Genomic DNA, 25,153 nt, shown 5'->3' with positions numbered 1-25,153 from the left:
TTCTTTAAAACTCATTGGTTTTTATCCAGTCTGTTCAGGTTATTAGAGATAACTCAAACTTCATAATTCTGGAGTAACTGGCTTCCAATAATTTTAATAAACCTGGTAAATTATCCTACACAATTAGTGGATGCTTGGATTCATACCTAACTTTAACAGTCTTTGGCAGGTTCCCTTTCTAGCTGGTATTCTATGATTCTATGCATATCATTACTGTCACACAGTAGCATTTTGCTCTTTCATGAGTCTTAGAACACGTCCCATTCTTGTTTCTTACATTCTAACTGAAGCAAATACTGAAAAGCATAACAGATTTCCCACATACTGTATAATTCTTTCATTTGCTCTATGTTTTATCTGTTTTACCAGAGTATTTAAAAGATTGCCATTTTAGCATCTGAGACTTATGTGTTTGCATGTGTGTTTGTATATAAAGATATATTCTCATGTTTTATCTGTAGGATACATCACTGACTGAGGTAAACTCATTCAGCCCTTCAATGCCAATATCTCCCTTATCAATGATAAACCAGTATAAATTTGAAGATGAACCAGAATTAAGAGATCTGTTCATTACAGTTGATGATCCTGAAAGCCACATTACAGCCATTGAAACATTTATTACCTACAGAGTAGTAACAAAGGTAAGCCTCATGCCTATAATATTACATGTTATATCTTACCATTACATTGATAACTGTAGTAGTATTTTCACTCTTCTTGCTTACCAGTCTCTGGGATATTACTAAATTTACTGATTTTGCCATGAGTTATGGACCACTAAAAGCGTATGAAACTGTGCAGTACATTCTGAAAAAAAAATGGAGTGTAAGTCTACATACATAGGTACTTCAGGGTTTTTATGCTGAGAAAGCAGCTTATACATTCAGCAGCCAAATGAGTCCTGTTTGAGAATAAAATTTTCTGTTGTGAACCTCAGCAGGAATACAAAACAGCAGAAAGGCTGATTCAGTTCTAAGACACTGTATTAGCACAATTATTGATGACTTCTGGATCACTTGCAAGCTAGCAGTCTTCTGTCTTGCATAAATGTTACCTGCTACGAAGTCTTTCAATTCCATTTTTTTTGTCATGACAGTGTCCCTTATCACATGTGCATTGGTTTCCCATTTACAGTTGCCTATGATTTCTGCGGAAACTGCCACAATTCTCCCATGAAAAAGTAATATTAGGAAACAACTAAATGTATTTTTGGCTGTCCTGAATAAAAAATATTTACTGGAAATAAAGAAGTCAGGCTTGTGAGACTAGTCAGGTCTTCTGGGATTACCAGTAAGTACTCTGCAGACTGCATTTTGAGAATTGCACCGTTAATTTATTTTACTTTGAGTTCTTTTTAAAAGATTAATTTAAAACCAAATTTTCAAATGGGAATTATTCACCCTTAAATAAAAGGAGATATCAGTTATTAATAAAATATTTAAGGAGTAGGAAGAGAGCTATCTTTGTTAGGCTGCAAGCAATAATTTTCACTTTATGCATGTTTTTGTAGACAAAAGAACATTTTTTCTTCTGGCAAGTATAGAAGGGCTGTAAAGTGGATTGGTTTTGCTTTTTTATCTATTCTATCCTTTCTTATCATATTGAATGTAGAGTGCTGGTTGATGATAAAGTAATAGCATTCCTTCCATGTACCTTGAAAAATGTTTATTCAACCATCAAAAATGTTTAGATTGCAAAAGCTTGTTTAGAGGTTTTTAGAATTTACTTGCATTGCACTATAAATCTCTGTGCAACAATGAATGCTAAACAGCATGCATTACTTTAATGAAAACACAGCTCTTTGTGCTTGATTCTAGAAGATAGAGCAGTGATAAACGAAATCTTCTGGTCTGACAATTTTGCAACACTGTAATAAGCATTTTTCTAGGCATTAAAGGTTTGTTGGCAAGTTCTAACGAAGAGCTACGGAACTGGAATTGATGATGGGACACAGAATCCATTAAGCAGCACAGGAAGTGTTACTGCTATGATATGCTTAAGTTTTCAGGCTCTGAATGTGTCAACACAGCCTTCAGGTGTATCAGCCAATCCTCCCAGCTTTGTGTCATCAGCAGACTTGCTGAGAATACACTCTGTCCCCTCATTCAGGTCATTGATGAAGATGTTGAATAAGACTGGGTCCAGTGTTGACTCCTGAGGAATACCACTTTTCACAAGTCTCCAACCGGACACTGCACCATGGATCACAACCCTCTGGGCTCTATTGTTTAGCCAGTTCTCGATCCATGTCACTGTCTGCTCTTCTAATTCACACTTTCTGAGCTTGTCCACAATGATAAGCCTTATTAGTCATTCTGTGTCCAGTTTAGTGCTTGCTTTTTCTTTTTTTTTTTTTTACAATAGAACTTTGATTTCTTGCTAAAAGGGGATGTGTCTCTTTGAGTAGTTGATCGTTGCAATTTAAAATTAAACAGCAAGCAAATAACAAGGGCAAAATAGAATCTGTGCACTCCCTTCAAGTACTCAGTTTTTTTCCAAAATGTAAAAACTATTGTGTTCTTTTTTTTCTGCTATTCTGACCTGGGCCTGTTTTTCTTGCCTCTGGTTTTTAGACAACCCGTGGTGCATTTGACTCCAGTGAATATGAAGTTCGAAGAAGATACCAGGATTTCCTTTGGTTGAAGAGCAAACTTGAAGAAGCACATCCAACACTGATAATTCCTGTTCGTTTGCTAAAACTTAAGTTATTTTTATTTGTTTATATGATGGCTACAGTTTTAAACAGATGTTTGAGGTCCTTCTTCAGTTTGTGAAATCTCACAAACATTAAACCAACCTAGTTTGATTAGCTTTATACGTATGTGATAATTAAAAATCCCATACAGGTATTTCTTACATTTGTAATTGTGCCATGTGCATTAATTTGTCCTTCCTCCTTGGTTGTACTGGCATTCTTCTGTTAATGCCCCTGTTGAATGTGGTAACTTTGTAACAATTTGGTATTTGCATGGTGGGTTCTACAGGGTATACCTGTGGTTTTATTAAGTAGAAGTATTATAATACCTTTAAGATTATGTAAATTATAGAACATTTTTTTTCTTTTTCCTTTAGCCATTGCCTGAAAAATTCATAATGAAAGGAATGGTGGAACGATTTAGCGATGAATTCATTGAGACTCGAAGGAGAGCTTTGCATAAATTTTTGAACCGTATTGCTGATCATCCAACTTTAACTTTTAATGAAGACTTCAAAATTTTTCTTACAGCACAGGCCTGGGTAAAATGACTTTATTTTTATTTACAGTTCTGTGAACCCATGTCTTTGATTAGTACAGTATATCAGGAGTCTCCCAAGTTCAGTACTGAGTAGTGTCATTCCATGGTTTGTACAGCAGTGTCAGAAGAAGGCAGGGGGGTTATGGGATATTCACCCCCTGAGATAACATTGTCTTATGTGCTTTTGGTAATCATGCATGGGGCCATAAATATTGCTCTACCTTCCAAAGCAGTTTCTGTTGCTGCATTTTTAATTTTGGTGGCAAATTCACAGTATTTCAACTCTGCATGCTTTTCAGTATCCATATAAGCTTCTAAGATTATATGAATGTCATCTGTTTTGACATGGTACTGTCTTTTTCATCTGCTTAAAAAAAAAAAAAAAAAAAAAAGTTATGCTATTCTCATAAAAGAAAAATGCAGCTTTTGAATTTCCTGTTGTATTTTTGCAAGTTGAAAATTGGAGTTTGTACTCAGAAAAGCTTGCCTCTGAACTTCAGCAAAGATTATTCTAGCAACATATAAAAAGAGTTGCAAAAAAATAGATGGATTACTTCTTCCAGTTGGAACATTGTTTGCTTTTCTCAATGACTTATTTCTGCAATCATTGCTTCTGCTTTCCTGTTCCAAAGCCTAAACTGCCAACTAGCTAATTCCCCCAAAGGATTGAAAGGGCAAAGGTTCTTGACCATCTTTAATCATTCTTGTGAGGGCGTGATACACAGCATCCTTGTGTTTGCCCAGAAAGGCTGCACTAATACATGCACGACATGTACAGTTCTGACACTGGCCTAGTAATTTTAAAGTAAGATATATGCACAAAAATACATACAGAGGCTTATGTATGTAGTTTTGTATAAAAAAATGAAACAAAACCAAAAAGTACATGGAAGTAAACATGGCTTGTTCTTTTCATAGGAACTCTCCTCACACAAGAAGCAGGGTCCGGGTTTGCTGAGCAGGATGGGACAGACTGTCAGAGCTGTAGCATCCTCAGTAAGGGGAGGAGTTAAAAACCGTCCTGAAATGTTTACAGACATGAATGATTACATGGAAACATTTAGTCAGAAAATAAATGTACTAGACAAAATAGCTCATAGAATTTACAAGGAAGAAAAGGGTAAGTAGAAAAAAGTATCACTGTTATTGATTTAAGAAATTAATGTATTGGAAAAACTTTTCATTGTGCTAGGCAAAATACTCTTTCCAGCAAGCAGAGGAAAGGAAGGTTTGTGTTTATACTGTGCTTTTTGTAATGGTCATTGTTTTAGGAGACCTTCAAGTTAATTTGAATAGCTTGTTAATAGGAAGAGTTTTAACATGTGTTTGAACTACTTGATCAGGAAATTAGAAAGAAGAAAATGTAGCAAGTATGGCTATCTTGTTACTTGTGCTTCTTGGAAAGCTGCATGACCTTTTGTTTTGTACTTTCAGTGGAATGTATGTAAATCGTAAAAGTTTTCTGTGCTGTCTCCTGCCAAAACACTGTCTAGATGCCAGATCTCTTTTTTTTTTTTTTTTTTCATTCCACACCTTTTTTCAGTGCTAATCAAGCGGATTTATTTTTAATAGCTTTCCTGTTGACCATAATTTCTGTCATGGCAAACTGTGCCTGTTAAGAGTTTTCTTAAGAAGGTTGCCTTAATCTCATTTTTTTCCTTAAGTAACAGCAGTTTGCACACCTTCTTGGAACACTAAATTACTGATTTTCTGAGATTGATGCTGATGTCAGGCCTGTTCAGTGGAATTTCTACTGGTCAGCACTTGAGGGATTTTATTGTCAATGTAATATAATTTGAAGACCTGCACTGTGTTCTTTAATATGAGCCCTTGTGCTTTATTGTGAAGTACCAAATCTCAGCACGTCCTCACTAAATTGGAGGGGTCTTATAAAGGAAAATACATCTTGGTGAAAAGAGTTCTTTTTGATATTGTACATTTGGGTGAAAATAGCTGGCTGAGGTCCATAGGTTCAAGGCAACAGTGCCAAAATATTTATTGGAAAACCTTATCATTTTTGACATGCTCCCAAATGCTGTAGGTTATATCTTCTTTTTAGATTTTCCAAATAGCACTTGGCAGAACATGCATGTGCAAGTTGCACTACTGTGGATATGAACTGTTGATAACCTGTTCTTCAGAGAACATTCCTTCTTACAGTAGTTTACCGTAGCATTATGAATTACATCTTACATGTAATTACATTTTTTTTTCCAATTAACATAAAAAAAAATTATACTCTTCATGGCAAACATCTGCTTTGTGTCTTTTCTTGGCCATTTCTCCATTTTAAATTCAATTGTGGTGAAAATTGTGTTTTCAATACATGACCAATGCATTCACAGTATACTCCTGTGAACAGGAGCTTCCAGGTCATATCCAGCCTTGCCCAAGTTTAGCCCTACCAAATAGCACAGTGAATTCTGGACTTTCTTTCTGCTTACAGATTAACAGTTGGCCTAGAGACATAAGAGAAATAATTTGTAGGATATCCTTATATTTAGCTTAATAAAGACTACTAAAGGAGAGAAAACCTGCAGAACTGGAGTGTGTCTTCTGAAGCTTTTGGGACATACCAAGGCTACTAGTTTCTAATAACTGAGAAGGGTTTTGGAATATTACCATACTGAGGAATTCAGGGCAGTAGAAGCAAGTCGGATCGATGGCTCTTGTGGGCTGCTATGGCTCCTGTCCCTCTGTATGAAGGCCACATGAAGTAACTGAGGTCACTGGGTGATCTGAATACAGCTCTTCAGATCTGTTTGAGTATGTGTGTCCTTTCAAAATGACTGGGGCATTTTTGCTGATAGATTTATAGGAACTACTTCATTACAATACAATAATTGATCAGGTTTTTCAGAAGCAATGAACTGCAGTGTACTTATCTTGGCCATTTTAACAAATTTAAACATTAGCCTCAATCTCTTGCTTTGTTCACAATAAATATGGGTTGTAACTAGTATCACTTAGACGTCTATTAATGAACAAAAGAGTAATATGTGTGTATGTTCCTGTTAAGAGTATTTTAATGAAATGAAGGAATATGGCCCCATCCATACACTGTGGTCAGCATCAGAAGAAGATATAGCAGACTCCCTCAAGGGTGTTGCCACCTGCATCGACAAGTGTTGCAAGGCTACGGAGAAGCGAATGGCAGGGCTCTCGGAAAACCTGCTGCCCATTTTACATGAGTATGTTCTCTACAGTGAAATTCTGATGGTAAGGTTTCCTTAAGGATTGCTTACGGTTGTATATCAAGGTCGGTTTAGTCCCGCAATGAACTCTAGAAGAGAATTTGTAACTGATGAAAATTACTTTGCAGTCCCTCTGTTTACTGTTGTTACTAAACATGCGGCATAGGATAGCTGTCCCTTAGCAGGGAATCTGGTCAGTCCTGTTTCTCTTGCTAATCGGGCATGAAGCACCCCTTCCTAATGAGAAGAGCTTGGTAGTTTTGCATGGCAGGCAGCTCTTGGTAGCTGTGCTGAAGTGCCTGGTTTTGCCACCTTCAGAGAGCTCTGCATTGTAGCAGAGAGGCGGGAACATGGAAAGGTCTGGGGAACAGCAGCTGAGAAAGGCCTCCTTTGGCACTGCTGAAACGTGAACTCATCGAGTAGCAGATTGTGTGGGGGAAAAGGAGTGGAGAGGTTTTTCCCTTCCTAGGAGATGTTTCTAAACTATGTTTTCTCTCTGCAGAACAGCAGGGAACTTCCAGTCCCTGTACCATTATATAAGCACGTGTTAGTCTGCCATTAGCTGATGCTCTCAGTTCCCTTTATGTACATATTTTTCTTGCACTTGGAGAGAATGTAAAAATATCTGACTATGGAGTTGTTAAACTCAGTCCTAATGGATAATCAACATAAATAAGTAACTGAATCCAGCAAGTCATAATTCCCACTCTGCTGCCTCCAGAAAGCAGAAAATAGGTACAAACCTCTCTGTCTAGGTTTTGAGCAATGCAAGCTGCAGTCTCCGTTCTTGCCTTGCTGCTGGGAACACAGCTCCTACTGCAATGATTTCTCTAACACACTGTTAGAGGCCATGAGTAGAGCAAGACTCAAGTTAACTCAGCCTTTGCTGGCACTATGCAGAGCATTGCCAGTTTTTCAGTAAGGCTTAGCTACCGAGAGGTTCAGAATTACTGCTGCAATGACTGCTGACTTTAAAACAGGCTTCACTGAAAGAGTGGCCATACAGAATGTCACAGGTCTCATTATTTACATATACATGCAGGTAGATGGGGGTAGGTACTGCTTTGCTTAAAGATCTGAGGAAGATTTGAGATTACCATCCTAGCAATTGCAGGTCTTCCTCTCCCCCACTTCTAAACTTATTTTTCAGAATGTCTAAGTCTGTTACCCATGAGCCATCCCAGCCTTTCTGCTATTGAAGTGATGCCACCTGCACGTTGCACTAGTCTGCAGCCTGGCTCACCCTTTCTCAGGTGTTGGCTTTTGTCCAGAGCACAGAGACAAACAAACCACTGACAAATCCCAGAGTGACTACCTGGCTCTCCACGCACACGTTACAACTAGCTGTTGCCCATTGCGTATGTTTGGGGTTTTTTTGCTTGCAGTGTTCTTGATTCAGCACTTGCAACACAGGATTAGGCTGCCATGAGGTCCTAGCCAGAGGAAATTCTTCCTCCACTAGCTCATTCTTGTTCTACAACTGTTCTTTTCATTTGCCATGGATTTTTATTTTTCCTACAGCTTACTTTCACTTCTCAGTTTGGAGAGGGAACTACTAGTCATGACAAAAATACAAAAGGGGAAGGCACACACTAGTAAAACCTGCTTTCAGAGGTGTTTTGAACCCCTCATCAGAGAGACCTTTGTGCGCTGCTGTCAAGATCAGGCACAAATGTGCAGAAGAAGGTGTGGTCAATACAATCCAATCCTTGTATTTTCCAGTCTTGGGAGTTCAGCCTTAAACTGGAGGAAGAGATTAGTTCACAGCTAAAATATTTACATATGGACTGGCTCCTTCCTAACTGACTCACAGTACAGATCTGGGGTTTGCAGAGAACTGCTGTGCCCCATGGTAAAAACTGCAGCCATAAATTTGTTATGGGTCCACATACAATAATTTGAGGGTTTAGTGGCAGGGTGCCACCAAACATTGCACAAAACAATCACAGAAGTATAATAATGTGTTTTAAAAACACAGTCCCTTAGTTTGCCATTAGAAGTCAGCACTTGTATATAGCTGTAACACATTAATATTAAAATAATTTGGTTTATCTTGTAATTTAAGGAGCATTTGTGATAAAAGTTGCCAAACACTCATTAACTCCGTTTTAAAAGAGGCAACAGAAATAGTAAAAAAGAGAAAGCATTTGTGATACAAAGGAGAACTGCTCCAGACATATTTGTTTTGCTTTATGTGTGCACAAAACACTTTCTGTATTTATGTAATCAAAAGATTTCTGAGCATTAGTATGTATTGCTAATCTATTACTCAGAATTGTCCTAAGTCAGGTTTACCAATATTTTCTAGTGAATACCTGTTCAAAAAGAAACAATTAACATTATTTTAAAATTAACCTCCTAAATTATTCTATTGTGTTTGTTACAAGATTTCAAAGAGAACTCAATCAAATAAGACAGCTAGAGAAGGTAGAGCTGCTTGTGCCCAGTGCTGTTTCAACATGCCCTATGCTAGAGGTGAATACTGAAAACCTCTTTAGTATATGCAGAAGAAGCAGTAAAACCAGTTGTGGCAAGGTAATGTCAAAGAAGGTTTTGAGATTTGTAATTATATATGTCCTGCTTCTGATATTTATTTAAAAGGACTAAAGCCTTGCAAGGTTTCTGCCAGATAAGAACACCTAAGTGTGCTTTTACAGATGAGGCAACTAATGCAGAGAGAAATTTATAAGGCTGCAGTGAGGTCACAGAGCAAATAAGCGTTGGAAAAGGAAATTTAATCTGATACCATTCCTGTCATGTAGTCTAACAAGTAATTTTCCTTCTCCTTCCTAATTATTTTTTGACATAATGCTAAAAATCCCATACATGATAAGACAGTTTTAAAGGAGGTAATAATTACATATGCTGTAAATAAGCACATGTATCAACATCAGAACATCTGTCATTTTTATTATGAGTTCATCTGGTTTTACTGAATGACATTTGGCACTTACAAAATAATATTGATGCTTAAAGTCACAATTTCAATAATGCCTGGTTTACTGGTTTTGGTAATTTATTCTACTTTATATTGTAGTTTTTATTCCAATAAGATACTTTTGTTCATGAGATTTGGCAATCTCATGTTACTGTTTTAAAACGTCAATATAGAGTAAGTTGAGCTGATACCAAGTAAACTGCTGTTGCAGTTTTTCTCATACAACTAGCAATGATGCTGTGTATGTCACATTCCTGTGGCACTGATTTTAGATTTATTAAGATTCTTGAAAGACATGTAAGATAAAATACAGGTATTGAAAAATAAGTCTTTATGATTTTAGGATTTTTTTGAGGAAAGTCCATCTATCATGTCAAAATTATTAAATGGCATCATTCTGTGATCTTGATAAATTAGTTAAATTGCCTTATTGTTTGATGATTTTCTAAGTAGATGGCAAAAATTGGGTGCTGTTTACTTTTTTTTTTTTTCTTCTATCTTAAGGGTGTTTTGAAAAGGAGAGACCAAATTCAAGGCGAGCTTGACTCCAAAGTTGATGCTTTAGCCAATAAAAAGACAGAAAAGGATCTGGTGAGTATGTACAGAAAGCTGAAATCTTCTGGGCCTTCCTTATTCTAACTGCAAAAGACAATCCCCTGAAGAAAGTGCATCCCCTGATGCCATGCTCTGTAACTGGATGGTGTCTCTGTAATTCTCATACTCAACTCTGAAAATGTTTGGTCTCTGTAGCTGTGTTTGCCAGGCAAAGGCAACCCATGAGAAAGATGCAAAGCTTCAGTAGACAGGCTGCTGGAGCAAAGGACTGGTAATAGTGGGCGACCACTGTGTTTTGTCAACACAGACTGTACCACAGCTTATTTTTAGCATTTCTGTTTACTTCCACACTGGGAGTTTAAGTAAGACTTGCTGCAGTGCTCTTGTAGCTGCTGCTTCATTGATGTAGGAGAGAGAAAGGAGGTGGTTAGAATGAGCAAAGCTGTTCATTAAATGCACCTCAGAAAAAAAGTTCTGGATTCTGTTCTTTCAGGTTTCTGTCTTACCTGCTTGGGCCCAGGGCTATTTTTTTACTTCCAGTAGGACACCGTCATTCATTCTAGTGAAGTCAGACTGTAACTGGTAGCCCATGAGGGCAGGTATCCCCAAAAGCACCAGCAAGGCTCAGCAGGCCAATTAAAAGGAACTTCTGGGATGGGAATTGGTATTTTTTAAATTGTTGATTGTTTAACTCTCCAGACTAAATAATGTCCCTTTAGCACAATGTTATGACAAAGTGTTATGCAGAGTAAATAATGTATAAAAATAACTAAATAATAACTTTTTAGTACATCAAAGGAGAACATCCTTGACATTTCAGATACTCTTTATTAGGGTTGTCATAATTAGCTTTCATATAAAGATGAGCTGTTTGAATCGTTTTTGGCACTTTAAATGCATATTTTGATTTCTTGTCACTGAGCTGAGTAGGAGTGTATTACCACTGTCTGGTATCTGTGATGGCTGTAGTGTATTTTGTAACCATTTGCCTCTGCGTACTGCAGTGGTACACTAAGTAAATACCTATGGTTTTGGTTTTTCCTGAAGTAGAAATTCTGTTTACTTATATCTTATATTGTCATCTCATTTTATTGCCTTTGTGTTCTCTGATCTGTTTTTGTTTCTCTACTTTGTCTGCTGCTTTTCCTGTTGTTTGTCCTTACTTCATGCATAGAGTTTTAAGCTCTTGTAAAATGCAGAGAATGGTAAGTTGGAGAACACCTCTAGGCCGGGAGTTGGGGTAGCAATGGCAGGTCCTCATCTTCTGCTGGCTGCAGGCCACTGTATTCCCATGTGAAGGCACTGGCAGAGCTGCTGTGGGCTCCTCTCATAGCCTGCCTCTGTCCCCAGCACCCCACACCAGGGCTGCCCCACCTGCTGCTAGCATGTGTTAGTTGCAGTGCATGTAAAAACACAGCATATATATTAAGAATGATCCTTATGAGTCCCTTCCTACCTGAGATATTCTATTATTTCAAGAATTTATTCTGGCAGAAAGGAGTGTTATATGTTATTATGTAAGTTATTGTATGCAGCTAATTATATTAACGTTTTAACACTGGCATCCATTTTCATGAGTACTTCTCATTTATATGGTTTGTTGGCAACCTGCTAAAAACACTTGCATTTGCACAGAGCAATTCAGCAATGAATTGCATTGCCGTGTAGCTTGTTTAGCAGCACGTCTTACTGCTGCTCACCATAGGAAAGGGAGCATTGCCTGGCAGAACATATTTCAGAATGTATTTCTGTTATTATCTGAGGGAGTCCTCGTACAAGGTTCATGCACTCTCTTTTCCTCAACTGCTACAGATAAAAAGGAGTATTCTTCCTTTAGCATAGCATTGATCATACCATGTTGATTTGATATTGACAGTGGTTTACTCCATAGCAAGATGTCTGTACTTGCTTTGAGTACAACATTGAGATCAGTTTTGTGCAATCTGGTCTTTTTCACTGTTTCTGTGTTTCCAAACCTGTGTTTACTGTTTTGGTGAAAGCTTTTGGACAGTGTGATTACCCAGGTGTTCAGATCTTTGCTTTATCTTTCCAACCCCTCCATTTCTTACTTATTGCAAAAAATGCTGTTTCTGAGAGCCTGATTCTCCTAGCAGTATTACGAGAGCAGTTAAATAGATGTCTGTTAGTCTAATCTGGTAACAAAATCCTGTGTTCTCTAATTGAGTGGCAGCTGTATCCTGAAGAATTTTTTTCTTAATTAGAAGTTGAAGGCTTTTTCTATTGATAGTTTGGCCACAGAGAACGGTGAATTGCTATTTTTAACCATTTGGGTAACTTTTAAATGTTTTCTTAACCTGTTTACTATGTTTTAATTGTTATTATGTGTTGAAATATTTTGCTGACATTTCTAAATAGACTGATTTCAGAATAAAAGGTGGTCATAACACAGGTACTGTTACTGGAACTAGTGTCAAACACTGAGTTTGGCTCTATTTGCAAGTTTCTATTCCTAAACAGAACTCATGTAACTTCTATGATCTCATAGATGTCAGATTGAACTTGTCAGTGCAATCTAGTAGCCAGAAATTCTGCTGACAATGAGTGGCATGAACTCTAATCTCATTTGAAGTACATTTCCACCATAGATAAGGAATCTCAGTATCATTAGAGCTGATAAAAGGCTGTGAGATCTTTAGCATTGGTCATGACAAACATTAAATGATTTAACATTATGCAGCAGGAGAATACACAGCATCCCCAAGGTCAGTGCAGCTGAAAAGGCTGTAATCACAAATCAAACCTTAAGAGGTGCCAGGCTCATTGGCTGGGAAAAAAAACAAACGTTTTCTTCAGCTGTGCTTCTGCCACTGGGATTTTGGAAAACTACTTGTGGTTCCTCTAAAAACCCAACACTTGTCTCCCACTCCAAAGTTTAGTTCACAAAGAAAGCAATTGTTCAGGGTATGGAAGGTTTGAGGATTGTGATTTTGTATGCATGCTCTGACAGATGTTTGGGAGGACTTTGGTGTCCCCCTGCTTATGTAGGCCTTTCTTACCTCCAGAGTTCTGGCTTTAAAGATGTTGAAGTCTGTGGCTCTGTTGCTCCCATGCTCCATTCTGAAGGCATATCCAGCAATGCTAGTGCATCCCTCTGTGGTTTGGGAATTTTTAACAGTTTTGATACTGCCACTAGTGCTAATAGTAATTCTGACAAAAAGTTGGCATAATGTGCTCTGACAGAACCAGATTAAGTATTAAATGCTAACTTAAGAATTCTAGTGTTCAGGCTTGAAACTGAGTAGTGAAGAGATTAAATGCTTAATCTGCCACATTGTGAATATATCTTAACTCCAGGCTAAAATGGGTTAGTATCACCAGGCTGCAGGATTAATTCATGTAGCAGATAGAAATTCAAGATATTTTGCATAGTTAGATAATATAAAATGCTGTGTCACTTACCAGGTGATTTGGCTGTTGGGTGAAGTCTCTTCGGCTACAGGTCCCACAGTTCACATCTGGTTGAGCTCTGCCCTAGTTCCCACCTTCCTGTCCTGTGGTCCGGTGTCTGATTAGCACTTGTGCTGTCCTTCTTAGGCGATCAATGATGTAAGATTTAATTTATCACACTAGCTGCCTCAGTGAGATCAATTAAGAAAATTGATTCAGAATCATATTTAATTTGCCAGATAAATTGTAACAATTTACATCTTGTAAATGAATAACACACTAGGTAGAGGGTTTTGTTGATACCAAGCCATTCTTTGATTTCTGCTGTCATGGCAGCAGAAGAGGGTGGCATTCATATTTCTTTTTCAGTTCTGAAAAAGTAGATCGTAAATCTCTCTACCTGAGATGACTAAGTGTGGCATCATGTTGTCTTTAGGCCTTGAGTCCAACCCTTGCCTTGCAACAACACAGTTTCTTTTGGGCTCTAGAGGATGATCAGACCGCACATCCAGGTAGGGGTGTTAGAACAGTCTGCCTGTCCCCATCATGTTGTGACTACAGCCTGGAAGGAATTAATACTTCCTAGAAAATGCAAGACAAAAATAAACTGTAAAATAAAAGTCTTAAAGATATGAAGAAAGAGATAAGGGGAAGCTGCTGCAGCCAGGACTTCTAAGTCAGAGAACTTCTTTACATGTGCAGCTCATTCCCATATAGGGGATTTTTCTTGCAAAAATAGAAAATGGATTCTACTGCCTTTTCTACTCTAAGTAATCTAAAAATACTGTTTTCTCTGTTTTGTGTGCATTCATTTTTGGTATTTGAAGGAATGGCAATTAACTTGGGACATGGCCAAGATACCAAATCCAGCTGCCTGTAATTCTTTTAAAGGTAATTTCCCCACATATAAACTTTAGATCAGCTACAGTGTTCATAGTTGAAATTACCCCTGTCCATAGTTTGATTACTGGTCTGGCTAAATAATTGAACTTAGGGTTTCAGTAAAGTATAAATAATATTTTGCATTTTGTTCTTGATTAATAACTGGTATTTGATTAACCTAGAAGGAAAATCTGTGTAGAAAACAAGTCTTATGAAAAATGTTTATTCATCTACGTATCATGGAATATGGAGAAAATCCATTCAGATGAAATCTTCCGTTTTACCAGTCAAGTAGTTATTGGCTGCTTTAAGAGATGAAGGATTCTTGTGTATCAAACTGCATGGAGATCCGAGGTGTGACTTAAGCACTGAGCTCAGGTTGTGGGACCATTTCAGGCAGTGCTCTTGAGTTTGTGTCTGATGCTGCCAGCACTGCTTCCTCCTGATGTGGCCCAGGCTGGAGGCTGCACACCGAGACTTGCCAGTCCCCCTCTGAATTTTGACGTTTCTGCATTCTACCAACAGCGTAAGCATTCCTTGAAAATCCTGGAAGTTAATCCTGGAATCCTGAAATTTGTATCAATGAAAGCACCAGCCCTGCAGAGAGCACAAGAGGCTATCCAACTTTACAGGGGCATTGTATGAGGAAAAAAGAATTTGCCTGACAGCAGAATACAAGGAAGAAGAGAAGGGTGTATGGGACCTGAGTTGCAATGGAAGCAACACAAGGAGATAAATTTTTCCTGCTTGATGTTCCTCACTGGTGGTGTTTCTGCCTGACCTCCTTCCTGCTGCAAATAGTCACTGTGTATGGTCCCAGCAGATGAATTTGCACTGTAGCAGCAGCAGCTGTACCTCCTTCTCTGACTGGGTGCCAGCCCAAACTGACACAGCTGATTAGCAAATTACAATAGGTAATGAAATTATCAAGAAGACTAGAAGACTCATTAAAGAGAGGGCCTCTGTCCACTTACTCATTCCCATTAGCGGAAGTTACTTTGTGCATCTACAGTAATTAGAAGAAAATAGTATCAGTATAAGGTTTTGGTCCTGGATCGCTGTGAAAAAGTTTATTCTCTGCAGAAGTCCTTTGGTTAATTTTCTTTCTCTGCTTCTGTATTTCTCTCTGCCTCACATGATCACATAGATGTTAGTTTCACAAGAAAAGATGGCAAGGTGACAGGCGACAAATCAGAATGTTTGTGCTTTTGATTTCTGCTGTCTCCTCCTGAGTCTGGTTTCTCCTGAGGTTATTAAAGGTTCTCTCAGGGTTTTCTCAGTTTTTCAGGCCAAATCTAATTTGCATAGTTGATTCTGCTTCAGGAAAGCCCTCTGTATTTTCTTTTTCAGATGCTTTATAGTCAAGTGCTAGTGACGAGGTACTGGAGTCTGTAACTTCTCAGTCGATAAAAATATCCTCAGCAGCAATTTAATTCTGGTCTAGAATTGTTGTTATTAATATTTCATAAATGGTACCAAGTTATTAATGAACAAGAACATTAAATTTATCCCTGGAGAATGACTTTCTGTGCTAAGCTAAATAACAGCCTTGGTTCAGCAGTTCTGTTTGTCTGCACTACAATCACTTGATTTCAATCACTTTTGAAATTATGATTTTACTAATATTTTTTATGTTTACAATTTGTGTTTAGTTCTCAGAAGAAATTGGGAAACTTGAAGACAAAGTTGAATGTGCCAATAATGCTTTGAAAGCAGATTGGGACAGGTGGAAGCAAAACATGCAGTGTGATATGAGATCAACATTCACTAATGTGGCTGAGAATAATCTCCGTTACTATGAAGAGGTAAAACACTTTCTCATAGCAATATTATTTTTTAATGTATTATTTTAGTGGAGAAGGCCATGGCTTGTCTGTAAAGAGAAATTTTTTGCATTTTAGCTCAAACCTGCATTAACTTCAGAATCAGTTTTTGTGGGAAGAGGGAGACAGTTATCCTTAATTTGACATGTTTAAAGCAAAACATATTTTATTTGTGCCCAAGCGGTTAATCCTGAGTTCCTCATCGACAGAGGGCAGTCTTGTTTTACTAACCACAACAATATGCACGTATTTTTTGGTTCAATGTCAGCTGCTATATTCCACTTTGGAAACCTTTTGCTTTTAACTGCATGAAGAAGCCCTCTGGAAAGCTTCAACTTGTGTAAATGATCTTGTATGAGGAAAACCTTTAAATGTGATACCATTTCAGACACCACATTCAGATGTTCTCATTGTTATTCCTCTAAGGAATTGTCTTTGAAATAATCAGACATTGCAAGGATAAAGAAGAACAATATAATTTTGAGACATCAATATGAAAGCTTATTGCACTTTTTTTTCTTTTTTAAATACAAATGCTGCAAGTGTCCACAATTAATAAATTAAATATTTTTATAATTGAAATTACTACATCAGAAATAAAGAAAAGTGTTTGAAATTAGATCTTTATTTTCAACTCAAATGCCATGGCTAATATTCTCGGTAAGAATTCCCTTTTACAAAAATATATATGAAGAAAGAGAATGTGAAAACATGTAACAAAAAATGTGAAGCATTCTGTGAAGGTTCTTCATGGGGAACACGTTGTTGGTTGAAGTGTGCATTTTGAAAATGTCCCAGATGTCTTGAATTTTTAAAAAGAATTTCCCCTTAATTTGGGAAAAAACTGCAATACACTAAGCCATCTATTGATCATAAGTTAGTAATTTTCACAGATCTATCTTGACATCTGAAGCTTCCAATCCTGCATTTTGAACTTTTTATGGATTGCCCATTAGCCAATGACAGTGTCCTGATTTTACAAATCATCTTGTTAAAACGTTATTGAAAAGACAGAGCTCTTGATCATCAAGTCTAATTAATTAGCATATGGTCTGTGAGATGAACGGACATTGACAATCTGTTGTTACATATTAAGATCAAAATATTTTCTGAAATCAGGCAGCAGTCTTTTGGCATCCTCTTACATTTTCTTCAGTTATTGATGATGTCTGACTTCTGTATCAGCAGTACGTGTTTTAAAATGGTGCTAAATATATTGGAATATTTTGTTAATGAATGGTTAGCTAAACTAAAAAACAAAAATAATTATCTTCTTCTCTTTCCTGTCTATAAATGCTTTTTGTTGAATTAGAATTTCAATTCAGAATGCCAGATCTTGGTGCTGTACATGAAATTACTATCATTAAGTCACAAACTGCAGAAAATGGTTCAGCTATCTCTAACTGCCAGTAGTTTTTCTTAAATAGCCTCTGAAATACTGGACAAATTGGTTTGTACTAAAACATTATTCTTTGTTGGTGCTTTTCCTGAATATTGAAATCTGCTTAAAATGTTTTTTACTGTTACATCTCAGTAGATCTAGATTTTAGAGAACAATGCCTTCTCTTATTGCAGCGATTGCAATAGAAAACATTGTGCTAACTGTGTCACTCCTTGTTTGCAAAGTGAGGGCTTAACCAATTTTTTATGTTTCATCAGAAAATCATTACCTTAATCCTGACATTCAAGAGAATTTGCTAAAATTAATATTAGATTGGGAGTTTTGATCTAAAATACACGTTTATTTGAGACCTGTGATTAATACTGATGGTTAATTACTGGAGAAGTGGTTACTGTCAGAAGCCCTTATGTTACAAATTACAGGTGTGTAACGTACTCCTGAAAACAGCAGAAAATAAAGCCTTGGCATCTGCTTTCACTGTTCAGAAGTGAAACCTCAGGAAGGGACAAAGAGATCTCAGAAACGTGAGAATTAGAATATGATTTTTATGCTTTCAGTTGAAAACAAAATCCTACCTAAACAGAGTCTCACTCATTAAACTCATGCACAAACACAGTGCCCATGACCATGTTTTTCACTTATTCAGTCATTACTTGCATCACTGACATTCTCTCACATGCCCAAAGTTAAGTTGCTTGTTCATACTTTTGATGCACCGGTTGATGTTTAGGAGGCCTTTCCTTTCTGTAGCATTCCTCATCATACTTCTTGTCTTTTATTATTTTTCCTAAAGCATGCTCTGTGCATCACTTTAGGCTTGTGTCACCGTGTGCCATGGATATGATTCAGTTGCCCAGTTCTTCTGTCCATCTCCGATGAGGAATCATTTCCTGCTTTCTAACTTAAGTTACTATCTGCTTCTCCTCCTTTCCACAGCTTGCCCCCTCACCCTAGTTCAACTCCCATGGGACCATGGGACACAAGCAGTGTCCCATTCCTTTCTCTCCAGAAGCATTTCACTGTGCTCCTCAATATTCCCAGTCTTGCCGACTTCATTTCCCAGGTGCACAACCTAAACAGGAGTCATTTCTCTTAGTGGCCATTCTGTGCATCCCTTAAATTTCTGAGAACTACAGAATATCAAGAGACAGACGTCTCATATTGTCTGGTGGATTTTGCAGTAGACAATCCAGTTCTTCAAGACTGTACAAAACTGAAGCCAGTGTGATCAAGTACCACATAGCAGAGTGTCAAAGTACACTAGAATGTGCAAAAGTTATTTCCTCTTTGTCACAATATGAGGGAAGAGAATGACCTTACATTTGTTTGGATTCTTCCTTAATTGCAGTTGCCTAAGGATTCTGCTGTCAACTTGTCAAGCATCAATTAGCTACCATAAAGAGTATGTCTCCCTTAAGCTGAATTAATGTTTATGTTACATGAAGTGCTACTTTAAAGTGTTACCTGTAATTATATTTTCCCAGATTTACTAATTCAAAACAAGTAGCTTTCCAATTTATTGACTATCTTAATTTAATATACTTGAGTACGAAGTGTTCCTTTGTTTCTACAGCTGTGAAATCGCCAGTCTCTTTGTGTCTGTCAATGCCTTTGGTAACAAAGACACTAATTAAAGCTCAGTGTTGCAGATTTACAGGGTGCTGCTGTTCAAGCCTATGAGAATGAATCTTAATTGTGATAAGGGACAAGCTATGTTATAATACATTGAAATATACTGTCATTTAGTAGCCAAGAATTACCATCACTGACCAATCATTTGGTATTCCTGTAGATGGTCTCAAGAGTTCATAGAGTTCTCTACTTCCTTTTCTTTGCTTCTGGAAAAGAGTTGAAGATATGCTTAAGTCACTCTGTGTTCCACAAAGGCTTAAAGCCAGTAATATACTGAATTAATAATGACTGTAATTGCATTGCTAAAATAGGGAGAATTTTCTGAAACAATATGAGAAGGCTTTAATTTTTAAAAATTCAGACCTTTACTCCTATTTCTGAAGTAAATAGCATTGATTTGTTTGCCTTGTAGAGAAGAGTGCTTCAATGAAGCCTGATTTAACACCACACCATTTATTTCATTCCTTTTCTGCATGCCTTAGGTATGACACTGCTGTCTGAAATAGCACGTCTTAGTCCAGAAGAGGCATCTGCCAAACAGCTGAAATCACAAACTGTCCACAGGGTGGAGCTTACAGCTGAGAAAGCTGATTTTACCAGGATTTTCATTAGGTTAGGTATAGATACTCTGCAGAGCCTTGAAGATGCAGCATTACTAAAACCAAATCAAGATACAACGTTAGTGGAGAAAGTTGTGGTATTACTACTTAGCTAGTATGTCTGAAGTGCTCCTAGTACAAATTAGCAAAACCAAACCAGGCAATGTTGGCTTGGCTCTGGCTTCAAACAGCAATAGCAATTAAACATTTACTAATTTCTCCTTTGTTTTTCTCATATGTTTTCTATAGTCTCTAGAATATTTACAGCATCAAAGAAACACTTTTATCTTCTCAGCAAAGAACTTTGTTAAACTATTATATTCAGAAAAAAGCATTGGAATAAGTGGCTAGATTTTGCAGCCCATTCCAAAGACTATTTAGACATTATAAACCCAGTAAATATAAAAGAGTTTCGTTTTCCACTGATGATGAGGAACTCTAGGAAGTGCATGAAGACTGGGCTTTTCCAGAGTCTGGGATGATATGTAATTAGCTTTGGCATTGGAAGAACATGATTTTTCTTGTGCATGCTTTGTTTTAAAGCCCAGCCTCTAATTTTATTTGTCTCATGTCAAACTAATCATGTTAAACCTTTGCAGCTTAATTAGATAAAAAAGCTAGTTATCTTTATTATAGTAAGAGCGTTGTTGGTATTGCCACAGCTTACCCTTTTCCAAAAATATAAGTAATTTCCTGATTTTCTCAACTATTTCAAGCATAATTTAGTTTATTTCTGTGACCTACATTGTTCTGCGGGCATAAATTTATCTAAAAGATTCATTAGGGCAAAATATTACTCCTTCCCCATTTCAGCAACTGCCTTCTAACTCCAAACCCCTCTGTAGTAAAAGCTGTAGAAAAATAGATGAGATTTGTTGTTTGCCCTAGAGGCCTTTGTAATGATGCATTTAACTAGTCATTTGGTTATGTAGCAAAAAGTTAGCTGCTCATGCATGTTGATCACATTCTACCTTAGCAATGCCTGGAAATTTAGCTAACAAACTTCATGTGATTTTCAAATGCTCCCACATGGCTGAGCCAGTGTATTGCTTCAAAGCCAGGATCCATCTTTGAACCCTCATTCACTTCAACCATAAAAATTTCTTCTAAATACTTTTAGGAAGAATGGTGGGAATCACTGGTTCTGTGCAGTCTAGTTTTTTTTCCTTGCAACTAGAAACTGTGAAATTATTTTACGCCTCTCACAGACACACACAAGACTTCATTTTCTGTTTTGCTCTAGAAAATGCCATAATAAATGGTATTTTTAATGTATCAGCCATGGAAACTGGAGAACTAGAACCAAAACACACATAGCATGTAACACACTCCTGTTAAAATCCCTACTACATGTTCTATTTCTGTATTTCCTTTTTATTTAGATGTACAATTGTATTACATGAAAACCTCTTTTGTGGTTTTTTTTTCTGTTTTGTTTTGTTTTGTTTAATTATGTTGAACAACAGATGTGTGACTGTAGGGAACAGTCCATCTTCTCTCCCCCCACATAAGACCAAACAAAATGCCTTTCAAGGTGGTAGTAATCAGAATATCTTAAGTAAAGTAGCCTTATTTAAGCTCTTGCCGTTTCATTTTGTGTATTTAAGCTTTTTTATGCCTTCTGCCAGGCTTTTACAAGAAATTGGATTATGAATTTCAATCCTGTGTATGCACATTTAATTTCCTGGGTTTGTTTTTTCTTCTTTTTCCTTTCTGCCTCTTTTGTGAAAGCTGGCTGATCCTCTATTTAGATCTCCATTTTCAACATCCCAGGAGAATGAAGTAAAATAATTCTGTAATAATGTTGAAGTATACACCACTAACGAAATGTCATTTATGCAGTTCATGCTTCACAATACAAAAAGCTTGAGCCTAAGGCACAGAGACCTAGTTTTGCTTTGGTATGGTTAATTATAAAACCTGTGAGCTGTAGCAGCACTGTGATGTCTGACAGTGAAAGGAGCCACCATTGCTCTTACATTTTGGAAAATGTGTTTTTGTTATATAAATGAGGGTAAATTAAAAACTGAATAGCATGTGTAACTGAAAAAAATGTTTTGCCTCTTTGTCTGGAAAGACTTCAGTCGATTTGTAGCAGGGAAGTTGGAACTAGATGATCTTTAAGGTCCCTTCCAACTGAAACCATTCTATGATTCTATGATTGTATCTGTCTGGTTAAGCAACATCTTGTGATTGCATTTTAACATGCAGTTTGGCTCAGAGTTGCAAAGATAACAGCAAGCCATTTTTACGTTCCAGGCAGTGCTGATGTATGTATTTTAATTCAAATTACTGAAATTACAGAATTACAAAACATGGAGTTACATGGTATAAATTACACTGTGGTTCAAAAAAAAAAAAAAAAAAGTAAAAAAAAACAGTCAGTCATTGCCAACAAAAGACTCTTCAAGAAAAGGTGACCATTTTTTGTCCCACACCTAGAAAAAGCCTTGCAGCTTTCTAGGACTGTGATCCAAGCAAACTGTTGCTCTAGCAAACAGAAATCTGAGTCTGAGTGCCACAGTGAAGACAAATTGATAGCAACTGCCTCACTGACATTTTAAAACCAAGATGCCACCTTCCAGCTCAAGCATCTAAGATAGACTCAGCCACCACAGTGACACATGAAGTGGGGGAGAATCTAATAATAAAATCTTAGAGGCTTTATACAAAATGTCAAAAAGACCCTTTAAGTCAGAAATCAGTTTGCAACACTTGAAGCACTGTTTTCACTGTTTTTCCCTGATTTTAGCAACATTTCCACATGAATCTTACCATGTTATTCCTCTCTTTCCACAGTATTTCAAACCTTAGAAGTGCTCTGAACAGCAGCATGTTGTTGTTGTGTGCAAAAGCAGAAGATAGTTGGAGATTTTGTCAGCAAGATCAGAAAAGAAACATTGGGGAAGTAGATTCATGGTTTCCATAGGGTAAAGGACAGTGTATGAATAACAGGAAAAGTTTCTAACATGCCTCATAACGACCAAAGCCAATTCAGAAATAAGCTCCTGCATACTTTCTTCTTTGGGATCTCTTAGATCAGTCAGCTGTTTTGACTTCTCACATTATCTTGCAGAACCATGCCTTCTACTCCTTAGGTCTTCAGAGACACAATCTCTGCTGACTTTTTTTGCTTTTTCTTGTTACTTTTGTCACCTCTAGATTTATGAGTATCTCTGGTTTTGTGTCCTTGTGTCATCATGAATTCTCCCAACTTTGGTTATCCTGCATGTCTTCTGCATTTTGCTGGTTGAGCTTATACTTTAACATAATTTGTGACTTTCAGATCCTCCCACTTGTCTGCTTGCACAGATATGCAATTAATACCAGCACATAGGCTCCTTAATGTAGTATCATTGAACCTACATATTTAAAGGCAGAGTTTCAAAGTCATTCATAAGACAGTAAGACAGCTGCAAGTTCAAGCAGCATGAATGTGAGTGTATTTTGCATGTCTCCTAAGCAATGACAGATGTTAGATATTTCACTGTAGCTGGGTACAGCAAATTACTGTGGCTTCAACAGCTTATGACAAAACTTTTCACTTAAGAACTGATGCTGTTTTCAGGGTACTGATTTAATGCAAAGTTCAGATACGCTGAGTATGCTGTCCAGGTTTTAGTAGAAAAGAAGATATTTCCTGAGAAATTTCAGAAGACTTTATTTCTTGTGAATATTTCAGATTCTTGATGAAAAAAACCTGTACAGTAAGTAGTAAATAAGCTGCATTGTCAAGAGCAATAGGTATGAGTGTATAAGTAAAAATTTTCATTTCAAAGGTGTTTTTTTAATACCATCAAAACAATAACATTATTGCATTAATTTGTCCACCCTGTTTTAATGACAAACTCAAAACAGTAGAAACCTGGTACTTTGGATAACAACCACACCATGGGTTACCTAGTTATTGCCTTGCCATGACTCTCAACAGTCATCTATGATTTATAATGGTTTTCCAAGCTGCCAGCACTCTTTTAAGCCAAATGAAACCAAAGTCATTTGGGAATTTTTTCATTTTACTGCCTACCGTCTTGGTGCTTCAAATAAAAAAACAACAGTTTGTACATTATAAATACATTTTTCCATGAGAAGAGAAATGCCACTTGTTGTAAGGATGACAATTTCCCCACCCCCTGCCTTTCTTGTCCCATTTCTTCCTTGTTACTCTGGGGAAAAATAAATTCTCTGTGTGTTTAGAAAAAAACCGTTTTAATTTAACTTGGAAAGAAAATTGGGTATTCAATAGGAATCCACAGAGATTACAAGGGCACACTGTGCCTGACAGTGTGCTTTCTATTTGGAAGAGATCGTTCCCTGTAACTAAAGGGAGAGATTAAAGAAGAGCATAATTAATGTTAGCATCTTCCATGCTAACACATACAATTAGGATGCTCACACTGTGTGCTTGTCATTATGTAAAAGTGACCTTTACAGCTCACTCAGCATGTTGGCCAACACTGTGCATATCACTGCGCTGCCTAGGAAACCATATTTTGCTCATACCATATTCCCACAAAAGCAGCTTGTGATAATGGTATGTGTTCTGGTTTTTGTTGTGTTGTGTTTTTTTCTCCTTCTTTTTCTCCTTAGCTGCCAGTTTTACAGAAATCTATCTGCTATATTCATATGTGTCTGTTCTGTGTTTTTTTTAAGTGCCTTGCTACATGGGAGTCCTTCCTAGCATCTCAAACACTGGATCTTCATGTGGAAGAAGATTCTGAAGATAGGCCTTGAGTAATATCTGCTCAATCTCTGCCTTTTCCATGAAGTTTTTCCCAACCAAAGAAGTGCTTTATATGACATCAAATACATTATTAAATTTAACTGTTGAAAATCAGTGAAATGCAGGAAACCAGCTTATTAAAAACTCAGGTTTTCTAGTCCTGAAATACATTTTGGAACATGCTATATATTGCTTTATATTCCTTAGCTGTGATTTTACATATTTTTATGCAAGTCTTTGCATACAATTGTTTTCATAAATATTGCATTATTTGGATATAAAGTATTTTAAATATGTAAAAATAGCTCCATTTTAATAAAAAGTTTAATAAGGAAAGCTTTGTATCCTCCTCTTTAAGAAGTACTTTGCTATCTTAGTGTGCTTGTTATATTCTCTTTTTTGAGTAAATTCATGTACTTGTAAAACGAGCTAGTTCAGTCTTCAAGGAGCTCTTTAGGATTATTTTAATAGATTGTGGTAGCCACCAAATGGCAGTGTGGTATGGAAAGATGCCAAACATGTTGTATGAGATTAATGCTGCTTTACGGTACTGTTAGTTCAGTTTTCAGTTTGCAGTATTTATATGTCTATTAAACATTTTCAATTTGACATTTTTTAAAAGATAAAGAAAAAACTGACAGTTCATGAAACAGATGGTTTCTACAATGATACAATGCTAGTCACAGCACTGATTCTGCCAACACAAGAGCTTCCATTTGGAGTTTGCAGGATCAAACCTTTTACTCCCACAGCTGACA

The 25,153-nt window shown here is 37.0% G+C and overlaps 1 protein-coding gene across 1 annotated transcript in view; it reads left to right on the top strand.

Annotated features, from left to right (window-relative positions):
• Positions 1-24,731, top strand: part of SNX7 (sorting nexin 7) — a 30,331-nt gene extending 5,600 nt beyond the window's left edge. The window contains exons 2-9 of the mRNA XM_051624542.1: positions 462-644; positions 2,577-2,687; positions 3,076-3,240; positions 4,158-4,359; positions 6,259-6,458; positions 9,876-9,962; positions 15,869-16,021; positions 24,326-24,731. Coding sequence (XP_051480502.1) covers positions 462-644; positions 2,577-2,687; positions 3,076-3,240; positions 4,158-4,359; positions 6,259-6,458; positions 9,876-9,962; positions 15,869-16,021; positions 24,326-24,406 — 1,182 coding nt within the window. The 3' untranslated portion in view covers positions 24,407-24,731. The remainder of the gene's footprint in view (positions 1-461; positions 645-2,576; positions 2,688-3,075; positions 3,241-4,157; positions 4,360-6,258; positions 6,459-9,875; positions 9,963-15,868; positions 16,022-24,325) is intronic.
• The last annotated feature ends 422 nt before the right edge of the window (positions 24,732-25,153 follow it).

The sequence above is a fragment of the Apus apus genome, chromosome 7, assembly GCF_020740795.1.
Source record: "Apus apus isolate bApuApu2 chromosome 7, bApuApu2.pri.cur, whole genome shotgun sequence".
Taxonomy (NCBI): Eukaryota; Metazoa; Chordata; class Aves; order Apodiformes; family Apodidae; genus Apus; species Apus apus.
This window is presented reverse-complemented; position numbering and strand designations above follow the sequence as displayed.